We start from the raw sequence: 17,503 nt of genomic DNA on the forward strand, positions 1-17,503 counted from the left end.
CGTCATTATACTATTCAGTTAACTCAGGTACTAATCAAGGCAGGTACAAACAATTCCCTTTGTGAATCTTTTCAGTTTGTCACTCTGAAAGGCCTTTCTGATACGTTTTGAAAAGAACTGCGTCGTTCCTCTGCCTCTTGTTACTGTAACAGCCATCGCATTGATTGCCACCAATCAACATCAAAATAAATCATAGTGTTTCCTGCGTAGACCAGCAACTGATTTGATTACTTACAACCATCTCTGCTTGTATTATTACAATTAGAATGAGCATAAAAGCTGAAAATCACAGATATAGATGTTCCCATGGATGAACACTCAGCAAGAGCTACATTGTTTAAAAGTGACTGTGGAACTGCATATCTATATTTGAAATATAATGAGTAAGGTTGCCACCTGTCTGGCTCTAGTTGGTAAAATGCCAGTATATTCCAGCTCCATTAAAGTGTATTGTACAAGACCCAGATCGCAGAAGTTTCTGCCTATTATCTCCCCAATCTCCAGCTGCTGACTGCTTTGCTGCAGCAGGGCTGGCTGTGATTTAGTGTATAAAAAAACACAGATTTCTAATTCCCCGCACCCAGGGAGCAGAGAATTAATCCAGGCAGAATGGTTAGCAGATTAAACTCATTGTTGTTCTCTTGCAGTTTTTGTGTTATGATCATTTGATGGCACTTTTACTATTCACAATAACTACCCGACCATAGAATATATACGTCAAGCTAGCACATGCACAACAGAGATGAGAAGCAGGTGGTTACGGTGGAACGGCTCTAACTGATCACTGTGTGCGGCTGATGCAGTTTAATACGTTTCTGAATGGGAAATCCGGTGGCATCACAGCATAACTCTCAACTGTCCTGACTGACGGGACAATCCAGATTCTAGAGGACAGACCAGACTGCTGAGCTTGTTGGGAGGTGTGTGCAAGTCACCTTTGTAACAGGTGCTGCATGCACAGCAATTCAGGGGTGTTGGACAGCAAAGCAATTCAGAATCACTAGCATGGCCATTGGGAATGTGTGTGGCTCAAAGTGATGTGACATGACCATGTCCGATACACTAAGATGAACGGGAGTTGTAGACTGGGGGGGGGTTACCTAAATTAGTACTGGAAATTTTATTTTCAGGTTACATTGAATCTTTTATTGTACTTATGCAGGAAATAGTGGATATTCAGTGGTATCTCTCCTAGTATAAAAAAAGGAAAATATATTCTCTTGTCATATATGGGATCTCTGCAAAATCCACTTTAAAACTACTTATCCACTTCTGCTTTTACCCCATTTTTGGCCAATTATAAATTTACATCGGGACTATCTTCTTCTTGATTCGAACATTGGTCATCTAGGGGCATTTGAATGGTGTCTGATGCTCTGGATAAGGGCCATTGCTCCTCATTGGTGATACTGCAATTAAATTCTGGGCTATGGTGGTCAAGTCCCTTTGAATACCTAAGCAACGTATCTCTAGCCTCCCAAAGGCTCACATTGCCAGACCCCTAAACCAACTTGAGTCCCACTGCTACTACAGTCCCCTCTCAAGAGGTCAGATCTCATTGTTCTATAATATTCTGATAAACACTAATATGCTACTCCAAAACACCAAATTAACTGGGAGCCCAAACTGGGCAGACCAACGATGAGGATACATGGCCTGCACTCATGGAAAGGGTGTTAAAGTCTTCAATCTCAGCTTAGATGGAGTTTAGTTCCTACTAGACTCCACTTCCCCATTGTGTTGGAGAGGATGTGGTGAGCTCAGTTCTATCTACCACATATGGTGGACCAGCCCTAAGATTGCCAAATTTTGGGATAATCACCATTTTATTCAAAATAACCCACAAAAGATCTTTGGTCCTTTCTTCTGGGTTTGTATTGTTGTATTTGAAATTTAAAAATAAAAAAAAGGAAATATAAAACCTTCTCCCGTTCGAGTCCTATAATTGTTTAGCCGACATATATTTGATAAATGAAAACATTTCTGGGGTTGCATATATTGCATGAAAGTAGCATTGTTTTTTTGCCGTATTCCGATATACTAACGAGACCTGTCTGTCCCATCAATCAGTATTAAATTTGCTTAAGTAGTCTTAAAAAATAAGAAGGTGTTGCCAGTGTACTAGATGCATGGCCGCAGAGGTCATTGAAGTCTCTACCATACATAAAGAGGTCGGAATTTCAAAATGAAAAAAAAAAAATCTGCTGAATATGTAGACGTTTTAAATTATCATGGCTATATTAGACATTGTTTTTGGAAATAAATGTCATTTTAGGTATTTTACATATATTATGTAACACAAAAAATATGAAGTCAAATTGATAAATCTTGAAAATGATCACTTGAAACTGTGATAAGTTTTTTTGCATTTTGACATGTGCAGTACCAAGATGCTATTGTAGGTGCCAGTTGATCCTAAGCTGTGATGGAACTCTTTAATAGTAGCCCAGGAGTCGTTTAACCAGCCAATTATAGAGGAACATCCTGGTTTTCACCAATATTAAAAAAAACACAGTATTTCCAGACAAATTATTTGAAGGTGGGTTCATTCAGGTAACATATGGAGAATGCATGCCATTATGCAAAACCTACCATTTACTTATGCCTGGCTATACATCTGTGAATGGCAATAGAGTTCTACTCTTAATTTATATATACACTCTTACAGTAGGAATGCAATGTTAATCATTGGGACGTAACAATAATAGAATATATACGATTATTACTTCTGATAAATGTCTATTGAGCAGATCTCCTACATTTTTAATACAAAATAGCTTTAAATGATTTGCCTCCGTTCCATTCACCTTCTTTTCCAGCCATCACCTCTACTTTTTGCCTTTCTCTCTAACCTATTTAAAACCAGGGTGTTGCACTTCTTTGTACCTTCAACGATGCACATGGGACTGTCCGATTGGTGGCCCTTCAAAGCTTAAGTTAAAAATGCATTTTAAAAAAACAATAAATAAAAAATTCAAGATCACCAAAAGTCCCATAATTTTATTCTCAAATTGCAATTTGTATAGAAACACTTTATTTGTTTTGTGTATGTAAAAATATAAATATATAAAAAGTGCTATAGTACATTTGAAGTTAATAGGTCAAATTAAATTAGATAAAATTATAGCATTTTTTTAAAATAAATAGTAGGCATAAATTAGACTACATACGATTACGACTAGACACTTTGGGTCTGTCTTTTTTCGACTTGCTTGTTGTCGGTGGTTTATGACCTTTTTTGGAATATTCTACCTTTATCCATCCGCCATCATTATTAACCTTGTTATCCTCTCCATTAGCAGCATCAGACGATGGCATTGGCATTCCTGGTATATGCCTGTTTTGAGTTTGGTTAGTTCTATGCGGTTTGTAGTCATGGGACCTGGGGTGATTTTGTGCCACTGTATATGACTTATAATATTTCCCGTTACTTGCTTGAGGACTCTTTCCACCACTTCTCCTTTGAATGGATGTGCCCTGAACATTTTGGTGGTAATAGGCATTGTTGGCCCGGCTTCGGGCCCTCTCTCTCTCAGAGGGGCTATCAGAAGCTGTGCTTGAGGCACTACTGCCTTTAGAACTTTGGATAGACAAGGAAGACAGATTTTTAGTAATTCCGAATTGCGTTGGCGACGAGCTGCGTGAATAATTGATAGGAGTAACCTGCAACGTTGAGGTAGAACGTGTGCGTTTGAGAGCAGCGGCGTAAGAATCTTGGTTGTGAAGATATGGTAGAATCTGAGATAGATTAGTAAGGCTGGAGGACTGAGAGCAGGGTAAGCCGGATGGATGCTGGGGAGACATAGTCATGGCCATCTGACGCATCCTTAATGTATAGATCCACTGACAGTCAACACCTGCAGGAAGTCAAAATGTCATCAGTGAAATTAAATCTATTTTTAAAAATAAAACATAAAAACACTTTTTTTCATCCGAAGAGGTTGTGCACTTTTAGATAACGCTTTTAACATAAGTTGACCCTTCGTGTAGCAAAGTGGGGCTCCCTGGGATAGTACTGTGAGCTCATGTGGTTGGAGGACTGTACAGTCACTTTAACAAAGCTCCAGAGTGCTTTTATTAAAGCTGACTGGATAAATAGTACTACCTGAGGGCCAGCAAAAATAAGCAGGTTACGATTTCCACTCTGCCACGTTATTTGTCAAAAGTGGACGAACCCTTTTAAAACAACAACAAAAAACTATTTGAAATAATAAATGTAGCAAGTGCTAGATCAGAATATCTAACACTTTTTCATAGTTCTTGACTTACAGATGCATAATATTTAAATGTAAGAATCCTAATTCTATTTGTTATTAAAATGCAAGTAAAGTATGGCAATATATTCAACTTTTAAAATACACATTGTTTTAATTTCCAGGGAGCAACAGTGCCCCTTGGTGGCAATTTGGAAAGTTCTTTAAGTGATTTATTGATAAAATTCTAATATAAATATAAAAATATATATATATATATATATAAATATATATATATATATATATATATATATAAATATATATATATATATATATATATATATATATGCTATGAAAAATATCAGATGCAGTGCTGAAACCTTGCAAATGGTTATTTCCTAGCGAACTATTTACACATTATTGTGGTACTATCACATACACAGTGCCAACAAATTACACACGTAACATTAAATATAGTTATGGGATAGACTATGTATATAGTTGAAAACTTAACCTACACAAGTATTATATGTAATATAAGGATAAGGTATCATCATATCTATTTAATGAAACAGATTTTTCTGAAAGGTATTGTACCACCTCTCAATAACCCACTGAGGTATGTGATCTCCATTTATAGCCATGATTATAATAATACCAGTATTATGGGCTGTGGGCTTGTGGCTTTCATTCAAACATAAATGATAAAAATAAAATACTAAATTGTATGTATTGTATAACGCACTCAATTGTATTTGTTGGATCTTGTACCTCAATAAAATATTTATAAAAAAATAATAAAATAAAATACTACACCAGAAGTGCTACATTTTTATATTTGTATGGGTTAGTCTACCGACACTCCAACGTCAGGCCTCAAAGGACAACTGCAGGCCATACTTATTACAAATGCTTAAAGTATTTCGATATTTTTTAGAGCTGTTTACTCCTGCAGAATTTCCATAATTCTGTGGAAATTTCTCACATGCCTAGTTAATAAGCTATTAACAGCATTGTTACAATTATATATTTTAAAATAACAGCAGCCAATAGAAAACATTATCATTATAATATATAGTTTTAATCAGGGCTTTTTTTTTGTCATAGAACACTCAGAACGGTGTCCCAACACCTTTTTTCCATGGGTTTTCAAAGTTAATTAAACTTTTTAACATTTTTTTGCTGCTACAGTGCAGCACCGCATCTTAGTGTGTGTCCTGCTTTCGGCTCTGGCAGGATCGTGACCTCACGACGTTGCCAGTGAGAGGAGCAGTGATCAAGCAGAGAAGCGAGAAAAGAAGCATAAAAGATAAGTACAGACTACAGAAAGCGGAGGAGGGAGGCAGAAAGAGAGGGCTACAGAAAATTGAGGGGGGCAGAAAGAGAGGACTACAGAAAAATGAGGGGGGCAGAAAGAGAGGACTACAGAAAAAAGAGGGGGCAGAAAGCAAGGGCTACAGAAAAACGAGAGGGTAGAAAGAGAGGACTACAGAAAAACGAGGGGGCAGAAAGAGAGGGATACAGAAAAATGAGGAGGGGGCAGAAAGAGAGGGCTACAGAAAAACGAGGGGGCAGAAAGAGAGGGCTACAGAAGAACAAGGGAGGCAGAAAGAGAGGGCTACAGAAAAACGAGAAGGGGGCAGAAAGAGAGGGCTACAGAAAAACGAGAAGGGGGCAGAAAGAGAGGGCTACAGAAAAACGAGAAGGGGGCAGAAAGAGAGGGCTACAGAAAAACGAGGAGGGGGCAGAAAGAGAGGGCTACAGAAAAACGAGGAGGGGGCAGAAAGAGAGGGCTACAGAAAAACGAGGGGGCAGAAAGAGAGGGCTACAGAAAAAACAAGGGGGGCAGAAAGAGAGGGCTACAGAAAAACGAGGAGGGGGCAGAAAGAGAGGACTACAGAAAAACGAGGGGGCAGAAAGAGAGGGCTACAGAAAAAACAAGGGGGGCAGAAAGAGAGGGCTACAGAAAAACAAGGGGGGCAGAAAGAAGTGAGTTCCGGCACCTTTTTTCTTACAAAAAAAGCTCTGGTTTTAATAGTCTCAGCACAGTACCTCCCACTTTGTTAAAGTTCAACAAGACCCATTATCCAGCCAACAATTGCTGGGACTCTGGCACTGATGTAAGCCGCTATAAAATACCCATGTATTACTGTCACTGGTATGAATAGATGACTTCATGTAAATTTTTACATTGTCCTGGGCTTAGTTCCACTTTAACTAAGTGTGTTGGTCAGGGAACTGGTCACTGGACTGCCATGATACTGGTCATCAAGGTTTACAGATGCTTAGACTTATGGTTGATTAGCTGATTAAAGGGTACTTGACGCAAACCCCCACCACACAACTGGAGCTATTCACACCACCAACTCCTCTCACTGGCAGGGTGACAGCCGCTGACAACCATTCAGTGCAGCAGATTGTACATTCAACCTTCTCCAGACTGTCATTGCCAGAGAAGCAACCATTACTCCTCCAAGCAGGCTGATTGCCCACTGAGAAGTGGGGATTCCAGTTAGCAGATATGTACAGTTTTACTAACTGTGGGGAGGTGTTCTTTATTTATTATTATAGTTTCCTCAAGTTCCAATTTAAGATGCAGGGTCTTTGTAAATCCGTTTACTGAAGAAGTTAAGGGTAATGAAAGATCATCATTGAAAGGTCACATCACCAACTTGAATATCCTTTATCAAGCCTGATAAACAAGAATGACTAGACCTCCTTTTGGATAAAGCTGGCTGGAGGAATGATAGCTGATCCTGAAGACTGGTATCAGCAACCAAACTAGAACACTATAACTGGTCCTGACTTTAGCTGGGTACACACTACAAGTTTTTCACCCTATTATCGTGCCAATCACACAATAAACAATGGTTAGGTCCGATATCGTATTAGTGTGTACTCTCCCACGATCATGTTTTATCGTACCAAAGCACATAGTACAGTTTGATTTTATAAAGTGACTAAAAATCACTATCAACAGTGGAATGATGGCGTTCCAATCCTATGGTGTGTATGTACTCAGGACCGGCAGTGTCCACAGAGCTCTATGGAGTGCGCAGAATCACTACCTTTTCAGCTGACGGTTATGACAGATGAAGAGCACAGATCTGAAAGTAAATCATGTAACATGTGTATAGTGTGTACACATGAAGGGACACGGTGATCGGGACTTCAGTCGTTGGTAAAATCGTTAATGATATTGCATCAGGAGGAATTTTCTGTAGTGTGTACCAGGGGAGGGCTGGCAAATTTTAGCCCGGGGGGGCAAGACTCAACTCAACAGCCTATTGGGAACATTTTAAAGGGAAAAAAATGCAGGTGGCCCAGTGATCCAGCCCACAATGGGACCAGCCCGGGGGGGGCATATGCCTCTTGCCCCCCCAGCCCAGCCTGCCCCTGGTGTGTACCCAGCTTTACTACTACAGCCAGAGAACTTCAGACATATAAGTCAATATCCGAGTGGAGCTTAAATTATGAAATAAATTCCTAATCACACATACACACTAGGGCCAATTTAGACAGAAGCCTATTATACTAACATTAGATCTTTGGAACTTGGGAGGAAACTGGAGCACCGAGAGGAAACCTACATGAACACAGGGAGAACAAACAAATTCTATGCATATAGCACACAGGTTGTAATCAAACCCAAGGTTCCAGCTCTAAGAACCAGCAACTAACTGTGTCATCTGAAGCTCTTATTTATCATCCTACCATTACTTGATACAATGATATTTATCTCATTCTCTAGTCTTACTGGAATCATTGCTACTCTTGATCTCGGAGTTCTGCTGCGACGGCTTTATTGCGAGCTGGATTGACTTCACTGCGTCTTGCTTTTTCATTTTGTTCCAGTGAATTTTATGAATGTGTTTTGTTAATTTAGGAGTTCTGACATCACTCTTAAGAGAACAAAGAGAACCAATTAATTAAAAAAAAAATCAATAAACATTCTGCATATGAATTAAGCAAACATTAAAACAAAATAGATGCACAGATACAATTATAGTAATCTTTATTAGGGAGTACTGGGCCAACTGGCTACAGTCTCCAAATCACTCCCAGTCACTCTGGCTACCAGATTGACAGTTACGGGTCAGATTATCTCCTGTCTGTCAGAGTATTTATATTGGCCTGTATTATGAAAATGCGCAAAAACCCTTAAAGGGGAAGTTGACTTACAGAGAAGTCCCCTGTTATTTTTCCCCTACTGCAGTAATAATAATAGTAATAATCTTTGTAATTCATTTGTGTTACATATATTTAGATGGGGAAGGATTGCATTCAGCATGTCCGTGGAAGAGCTGATAGCTGATTGATTATTTGCTCTTGCAAGGAGAGGAAAAGCCTGTGTATGTATATACAGAGACAGATCGCTGGAAGAGATTTTGCTGCAGTGTAAATGGGAAAGTATGATGAACACACCAATATTATGTTACAGGAGAGATAATATAATGATCTGGGCATGTGGAAACCATTGAATGAGATATAAAGATGTATTCTTCTACAGAAATAACGAGGAGTGTAACAATACACAAGGTTGTACACATTGTTGCAGAGCTCCGAAAATACTTCAATAGTCTTTAAACTTACAACTCTTTCACACGTACATAAAGACAGATTATTTAAAAAAAAATAAAAAAATTTGCACACTATACGATATACTTTAATGATAACGGGTAAACATAAGTTAATGTGCATCAAGAAAATACAATGTAAGACACAGGTTTTTAAACTTGCACCTTAATAGCACTTTCCATTCTGGAATTAAAAAACTGTACATACACAATTTGTAATCTGCATTCTGTCACCATATTCTGTTAGTATTAAGTCTGTTAGTATTAAGTCACATGGGGAATAACTTTTTCATTTTCTGTAAATAATTTTTCTGACACTTCAAGTAGTATTTTGTTGTATTCAGGTAATAAAATTATTGTAATTAATGTAATTGTAAATGTAATTAATGTAAATGTAGTGTCATGTAAACATGTATGTAACAATATAAATGAATGTAATTGAATTTCACATAATAAAAATACATATCCTTGTATGTTATTCAATGGTCCTTTACAGATGTGCATTATTCCATTCACACACTACGTACATAAAACCTGTCTGCATGTTTGCAGGACAATTAAAGGTATATTTACTAAAGTGCGGGTTTGAAAAAGTGGAGATGTTGCCTATAGCAACCAATTAGATTCTAGCTGTCATTTTGTAGAATGTAATAAATAAATGTTAACTAGAATCTTATTGGTTGTTATAGGCAACATCTTCACTTTTTCAAACCCGCACTTTAGTACATCTAGCCCTTAGTGATTATGTGTCTATAACTTACCTCATATGTCACAATGCACTCTACAGATTCATCATCTGTTATTCCCACAACCCACTTCTCCATTACAAATGGCGGCTGGAAAAAACAATGAACCAAATTACAACCAAATTTTTTTAGTTGGCTAAAAAGGGCAACTGAAGTTTTAATTTGAATCAATGTGTTATTTATAGGAGCCACTGTATATGTAATGCAAAATAGATGGTACAATCTGTCTCCAATCAAACTTACTTTAGTTATAACTTTCAAATCAATTCACAGAATTCCACTACCCGTCAGCTGCTGCAGCAAGAATGCACTAATTGAGCCCACCCTGGCTATGTGGGTGAGGGATTTTTTTACTGTGTAGGGTGAGGATGTGCTGATTAAATACAACTCATAGCACTTGGTCACATGCAAACAACTGGTTAAGTTAATAATATAATATATTATATACTGTGCACACACGTGTTGTAACCCACAGTAAACCAGATCATAGCTGTCATTTGTCTAGCACAGTTTTGAAAATAAGATCTACATTCTGAATGTTTGCTAAAGCCATAGCAAATGTGTGCAGATTGCACTTTGTTACTAAATGAACCCTATAACACACTTGCTTATGGTTTGGACGACCACTACGAGAGATTCCACAGGGGAGGTCCAAAGGGGAAATGTAGGGGGCGTGAAAAGGGGTTTGCGTTATCGCGCCCTGTCTTGGGGGGAGGGACATGATGATACAAACTGCGTCACTATGACCCGCTTGGTGAGGCCTGATGACATCATCAAGACCCGCCTTCTTTACAAGGAGGAGAGGCAGGATGGGGGTGGGGGACCTACTCTCCCAGGAGGTTCCGGAGTCTCCCGGACATTTCGGGAGATTAGGCAGTTGCCTACAATAATGTTTGGAAGAGAACAATCAAGTATTAATGCTTCTATGAAACAACAGTATGTTTAAAATACAAAAGCATTAATCCAAAGCACGAGTGTCACAAAATAAAATAGATAATGTATAACCTGTGATCTAGCAGAAAGCTGATTCTAAATAAAGAAAATATTTTATGACAACATTACGCAATTAGATGTTATATTAAATACAGAGGGTTGGCGTGATTTGTTTTGTTCTGTGAGAGCCATAATGCCATTTTAAATAAGCGTGTATTTATGTATAGATACATGTTTACATTTATGTAGTAGATTAACTGAAAATAGATCAAATTAAAATATTTTTCCCCTTATACCTACTGGTTGATATTGCGTAATGTGGCCCCCATTGGTACACTGTACAATTAGTAAACAATTGCTCTTCACTATAACTTACTTTAGACATTCTTAGAACCTCAGCATCTGTCCGACTTCCGCTGAATGTGACGTCCTTTATGTATGTTATAGCAATTTCATCTCCATCCAACTCCATATACATTTTCCATTTACTATCCTGAAATGAAGATAAACAGTTTTAATATGGAAACATGCCCTCTTATTTCTCTTGAGCATTCTATTTAAAGCGATGACACAATTTAAGACATAAACAAGCTTGGCACTTACAATACTCATAATGGATTGTAGGGTTGTATGGAAAAAAACTATACAGGTTATTAGAGATTGTTTCCATGACAAATTATTCTTGGTTGTTTTACTAGACCTACCATATTACTTGGATGGGAATATCATTTGTTGTTTATGAAGTACATTTGGTAATTTTAATAGTGAATCGGGATGTATAACCCAATCCTCACCACTGATAATAACACAAAGCAACCAGCCTAATAGATACAAACAGTTGTCTCTTCGCTATGTAATATTATGAAATGTCATTGGCGTATAGCCTGGTGTTATTTCTTGGTCGTTATTTCATGACAGGGGTGTAGATGACAATAGATTTTCTTTCTCCCATACTTTTTGTCAATTCTGTGTTTTATAAATTGACAGAAAAATAAGACAATTGACATATTAGCAATTGAGTTCAAACTAACTATTGTGGATTCTTTTAGTGTAAATAAGTAAACAAAGGGGACAGGGTTTGTTAGGAGGGATAATAGTTTGTCCAGTCAAGTCAGTAGGGTCGAAGAGCTTTATAAGCATTGATAACAACATGTACTAAATCCAACCATGGTGATCATGTAATAAAGAATTTGGGCCAAGTGTCTTGTATATAGTTCACATTGTCTTCATCTGTTTAATCTTTTCCACCTTCTGAATACTCTTAACTATTGATAGGTACGTTGTGTACAAGTTTACTGATCATAGAATTAAGTTTGTGTTTCAGAACCAAGAATTTATATTTGGGAAATGGGCATTTCAATAAAGTGTAATCAACTAGATTTTTTTTTTTTTTATGTGATCTAAGTCAGTAATGACTGTGGACATAGACCAGTACTTAGAAGTGTTTGGGTTAATCCCACCAAATGTGTAAAAGTAATCACACATGACTCTCACATTTCCACAGAAAGCAGCAGAACCACAGTCCATGTGTAGATGTATTGGGCATTTGTACCAGTGGATGAGCAGTTTGTAGAATGTTTCCCCGTGTTTTGAGTTCTGTGAGCTTGAATGAATAAAGCCGCATGACCCATTATTCTGAGGATATTTGAATACAAAGGTCTAATTCCACTTTTTAGTTAAATAAAAAAGATTGTGGGGATGAAGTACATCATATATTTGAGATATCATATAGTGAAAAGTTATAGAGAATGTGAAAGCCACTGGAAGGGATTACGGGGTCATAAAACATCTGGTCCATATGGCTGTGCCTGAAAAAAACAAACACATTTGTCTGTCAAAGGAACAAGAAGGTACCAATGTAGTGGTAAATTTTTATTTATTTATGTAACCTAAGTGCAGATGTTTCATCTGCCCTGTTGGATAAACCCAATTACATTTTGACTGTATATGAAACTGAGGCTGTAGCAATTATTAACATGACCCCAGGCATGTAGTCATGCCATTCTATAGCTAGAGTTTAGCATTGCAGTATTATATATTGGGCAGCACAATGGCTTAGTGGTTAGCACTTCTGCCTCGAAGCACTGGGGTCATGAGTTCGATTCCCGACCCTGGCCTTATCTGTGTGGAGTTTGTATGTTCTCCCTGTGTTTGCGTGGGTTTCCTCCTGGTGCTCTGGTTTCCTCCCACACTCCAAAAACATACTAGTAGGTTAATTGGCTGCTATCAAAATTGACCTTAGTCTTGCTCTTGGTCTGTGTGTGAGTTTGTTAGGGAATTTAGACTGTATGCTCCAATGGAGCAGGGCCTGATGTGAGTTAGTTCTCTGTACAGCGCTGCAGAATTATTGGCGCTATATAGATGATGATGATAATGTACAGTAAGTGTCCAAATCAGCATTACTATTTTCCATGTAGTACCATTACTGTCCACTTGGGGGTCTCTTACCGCATCAATAAAGTAATTCATTCCTACAAGCCTGTTCTCCGGTAAAATAAATAAATTAATTAATGAGCTGGTTACAGCTAGTGTACGGGATTAAACAGCATGTGGTCCCTCCTGCAAATTCGGTAACCAAACTTCACCCAACTTGGCTACTCATAGGGGCAAATGGCTGCAGCAAGCTCTTCAAAATCCTGCTGAGTTGGCAAAGGGCATAGATGGGCTAAAGTACTGGGGTCTGTAACTGGTAATCCCACAAATGTGTCAGTTCTGTCTACAGGGCGGCATATAAACACTCTTATTCCTCACTGGTTTTAATACTTTACAGTGCTGGAGAAGTGTATAGTTTATATGCAATACTATCTAAATGATATAAAAAGAAATCTGTCTGCATATTTGTATTCATATAATTCATATATATATATATATACATTAGGGTGAAATGCTATATTTAGCCTGTCACAAGCAACAAGTGCTTCGTACAGCCCTACAGCCAACATTGCATTAAAGCCATACTAAATATTACATTTAGATTACAGGCAACATTGAAATGAGTCACCATCTGATATTGAGGGTATAATAAATTTACTCAACCAGATATTTACATTTCAATGTCCATTTAAACACATATACAAAGAAAGCAAGCCTATAATTTTATCATCTTAAACATCTTTGTGCATTTTGTAGTGCGGAATGTAAAGACTTTGTTACAGGCGGTATCTGTTCATTGTTTCGTAGATACTTGCGCCAGTTTGAGTGATCGTCAGATATAAGCAGGAATAATGAGCTGTAACAATATATTTCGGAACCTTAGAGGTTTCTCACAGAGGGACACACACGATCCACATATTTCTGCATGAACTGGACCTGGTCGTAGAAGGTTTATGGGAGGTATGCTCAATGTCCCATCCAATCAGATTAAAGTGAATTATTTGTGGAACTCGAAATATAACGGGATTATTACTTCGTTCACCAGGTAGCTAAGCACTGTCTAAATTAAAACATAATGGATCTGATTCATTAAGGAAAGTAAAGCAAAAAAAGAGAATAACTTTTCACCTTGGCACAACCATGTTGCATTGAAGGGGGAGGCAAATTTAAAATGTGATGGCAGATTTATAGTTGGGGTAGGACATGTCCTAGATGAACTTTACATTTCAGTGTACAAATAAAGCTATCAAGTATTTGTGTGCTAGATGACAAAACAGACAGTATTTATCTTATGTGCAATATAATAAACTAATTTGCACCCCTTGCATTGTAACATGGTTTTGTCCAGGAGAAAACTTACTCAATTTTTTGCCTTACTTTCCTTAGTGAATCAGGGCCAATATTTTAGGGAAATGATTCTCTAGGGGCAAACTGATACCTTAGATCTGTAACAGAAGACGAGTAGACATTAACACACACCTGTTGTGATGTACACTGTTACTGTATGTAACCATGTTTCACATGGAAGTTTCTCCACTGTAGTGCGCAATGATTGTGAACACATCACACACACATGGCAGATGAACGAATAGGACAAGACAAGAACCTTTACTGCTAATGATTTTGAAAAGTGGAAAAAAAAATCCATGGGACTAAAATGTAGAATAAAAATTAACTGTAGAATATTAAACAAGAGCAAAATATGTAAAAAATAGCATCAGAATTTTCTTTTTTACAGTTAACAAATAGTAACTCAATATATGTCATAGGTCTGCATGGTGTTTCTTATTAGCCTGTGAGGCATGCAAAGCATTGATCAACAATTCATTTCAAACTCGTAGACTACAGAAGCCTTAAGGTTTGATGGATTAATTTAGCATAAAATATGTGATGTGCAATGAATAATGATTTTTGCAATGCAGAATTACTATCTCATCTAAGGAAAAATACAATTATAAGGGAGAAGTCATTTCTGAAAATATTTTATGGGATGTTGATTCAGTGGAGGCAATGGGACGTGGATCCACAGTCAACGTGTAGACAGTGACCATTTCCCTTGAGAATGATCAGTGCCTTCTGGATGGACAATAAAGGCATTGCAGCCTGCTGGTCCAGTTCTGGGCCTTCTGTCTATGATAAACTGACCATACATGCTACATTTCGGGATGGACTAATGATCCAATATGTGGTTGATTGGGGGACACACACAATGGCCACATGATACAAGACCTCTTGTATTATAGTCATGTCATGACATCATACACATACTCATGGTCTTCGGTTGACCACATTTTCTAGCCTGTCTGTGATTGGCAGAGTAACTTTTTTTTTTTATTACAACACGAACCCAATACACAAAGTAATGGTCCCTTTTGCAGCTTGTATAGCTGGCTTCATAATCAATGTGAGTTCAAGACGAAGTGCAGAAGGAATGAACAATTCTCTCTGCTAATTTGCGATTGTAAGTCTGTTTATTATACAACGCCACTAAATTACGCAGACATGGGGAGAGTATGCAAACTGGTTGGAATTGAACCCAGGACCCCAATGTTGTAACTTTCAAGTTGTTCTATATTATAATATTTTCATTCCTAAAACTAAAGTCAAAAAACCATGTTAAGCATATGAGAGGTCACCGAGATAGGTTACATTATAAAGTTTACCGTGTCTATACAGAAAACGTAAGGAAGCCATCCTATCTGCATTAATCAGGTATTCCGTATAATACACAATTAGCCTAATAAATAGTCCGCGGCCTAATATGTTTTACCTTATAACATACAAGCATTCTTAACCCATGCTCACATAGCTGCAAGTGATGACATAAGTTCTCACCATTTATAGGGATGTCATTTCCAGAATATTTTACATATATAATGTATTTGTGTATTATAGCAGCATAAACAAAAGGCATAATATTCATTTTATGTTTACTGTCAAATAAACTCCCAGTAACGCTATCTTTTATGAGGAGGTTAAAAGACGCTAAATATTGTCTGCTGTCTAAATCACAGACAAAAAAAGCACTATTAAAAACAAAACAACCACTTGACAAAGAAACAGAATAATGCATAAAAAATGCATCAACCCTATAGCGTCACACACATCTGTCTGCAGCTGGAGAAAGTGGGGATATGTGGCATCCAAACAGATCTGTCTGTAGATCACCTTTCCTCCAACTCTCTATTTAAATCCCATATACTATACAGCATAGCTTTTGAAACATAATAAGTCAAGGGGGGAGGGGGGCTAGTGACACCCACCCACCCACCCACAGCCATGCACTGGGTATTACAAGTAGGCAGTACTTTGCAGCCCTTTCAGTACAGAGTATTGTCCCAAACACTCAGAGGCTACAATACACATTTCTCCAGATTTGGTGGCCAAATCAGCTTCTTGGCTACCGGCATGGGCTCTGTGAAGCGATAGATGGTCTCCGAGATGAAAAAAAAAAAAAAAAAAAATCAGAAACACACAAACAAGTCCTCCCGCTGCTATTAAAAGTAGTAACACGTTGATGATGTGAGCGCCTACAAATTCCTTGCTATTATCTAGCTTAGATGCATGAGACCTGCTGTTTCCGAGTCATAACAGTTGAACATTTATCTACAGCACCTGGATTATTTTTCATTATGTTAAACCCGTATTACTTTATTCTGTTCGGATTTAAAACCTAGATAATGCAAGTGAGGATAATTTGCTCCTCTTCTTTCATAGCTTGCGTGTCATGACCCTCCAAAGCTCTGTCCCATGAGATATTCTTATATAAAAAAAAAAAAAAAAAAAAAAAAAAAAAAAAAAAAAAACCCAGAAAACATCGGCAAAGATGCCTCCCAAAATTCCATTAATAGTCCTCTCTTAGCAAACGTAGGTTCCAGGGTCTGGCACTAAAGGATGTTTTAATCTCTTCAGGAAAACAATGTCTCATAATGATGTAAAGGACTATTGCTGTAACTGATGTAGAATCATAAATTATTCAGCACCTTTCACTTGGCATCACTGTGATATCCTCATTAGTAGTGGCTCACAGTGACTGTCAGATGGTGTCCGTACGAATGCCGGCATTATATTGTCTTTGAGATGTGCAGCTGGTTGCGTGACACTGCCAGTATATGAAAACATGACGCCAGTTTGTTTTATTTAGTGCTAAACCTTCCAGTTTGTAAAAACAAGGCTGACACAGAGCCTGACATGAGGCAGTGAAAATAATTAGCTCCCATTTTCTCAGCCTCCTATTTCCTTCTCCCTGCTGCGATTCCTTTCCACTAAACCACCACATGTCAGTCGAAATGGGAGGCAATTAGTGGGCTCATTTCAGTCCCCACAACTGTGCTGAAAAGAAAGTATTTATGATGGCACAATGAACAGCTGAAAGATTAAATAACATTTGCCTTTTGAAAAGAAAATGACTTCAAGCTAAATGGCCAATTTTTGATTATTCTCAAACAAGCTTAGAGTAGTTGGTTTTTAAAAATACAAGAAAGGAAAATGAGTCATTTTTAGGTAGTAGAATCAAATAAATCTTGACACTGTAATGCAAATGACTGATGTTTTATTGCAAAATATGTAAATGTATTATACACTTAACAATGGCGCGTGTCTAAGGTCAGGCAGGATTGGTACTAACTAGACACTACGCAGACAAGGTTACTATAAGATTGCATTTTTTTTTTTAATGTTT

The 17,503-nt window shown here is 37.7% G+C and overlaps 1 protein-coding gene and 1 long non-coding RNA gene across 4 annotated transcripts in view; one reads left to right on the forward strand and one right to left on the reverse strand.

Moving 5' to 3' along the window:
• Window positions 1-17,503, forward strand: part of LOC142098120 (uncharacterized) — a 53,199-nt gene that overhangs the window by 30,263 nt on the left and 5,433 nt on the right. The gene's annotated exons all lie outside the window — the stretch shown is intronic.
• Window positions 2,986-17,503, reverse strand: part of MAP3K20 (mitogen-activated protein kinase kinase kinase 20) — a 151,750-nt gene continuing 137,232 nt past the window's right edge. For all 3 annotated transcript variants that reach the window (XM_075180617.1, XM_075180619.1, XM_075180618.1), the window contains 4 exons: window positions 10,826-10,942; window positions 9,532-9,606; window positions 7,951-8,095; window positions 2,986-3,857 (listed from right to left, as the gene is read on the reverse strand). In XM_075180617.1, the coding sequence (XP_075036718.1) occupies window positions 3,163-3,857; window positions 7,951-8,095; window positions 9,532-9,606; window positions 10,826-10,942 (1,032 nt within the window). In that variant the 3' untranslated portion in view covers window positions 2,986-3,162. The remainder of the gene's footprint in view (window positions 3,858-7,950; window positions 8,096-9,531; window positions 9,607-10,825; window positions 10,943-17,503) is intronic.

The sequence above is a fragment of the Mixophyes fleayi genome, chromosome 7, assembly GCF_038048845.1.
Source record: "Mixophyes fleayi isolate aMixFle1 chromosome 7, aMixFle1.hap1, whole genome shotgun sequence".
NCBI classification, from domain to species: domain Eukaryota; kingdom Metazoa; phylum Chordata; class Amphibia; order Anura; family Limnodynastidae; genus Mixophyes; species Mixophyes fleayi.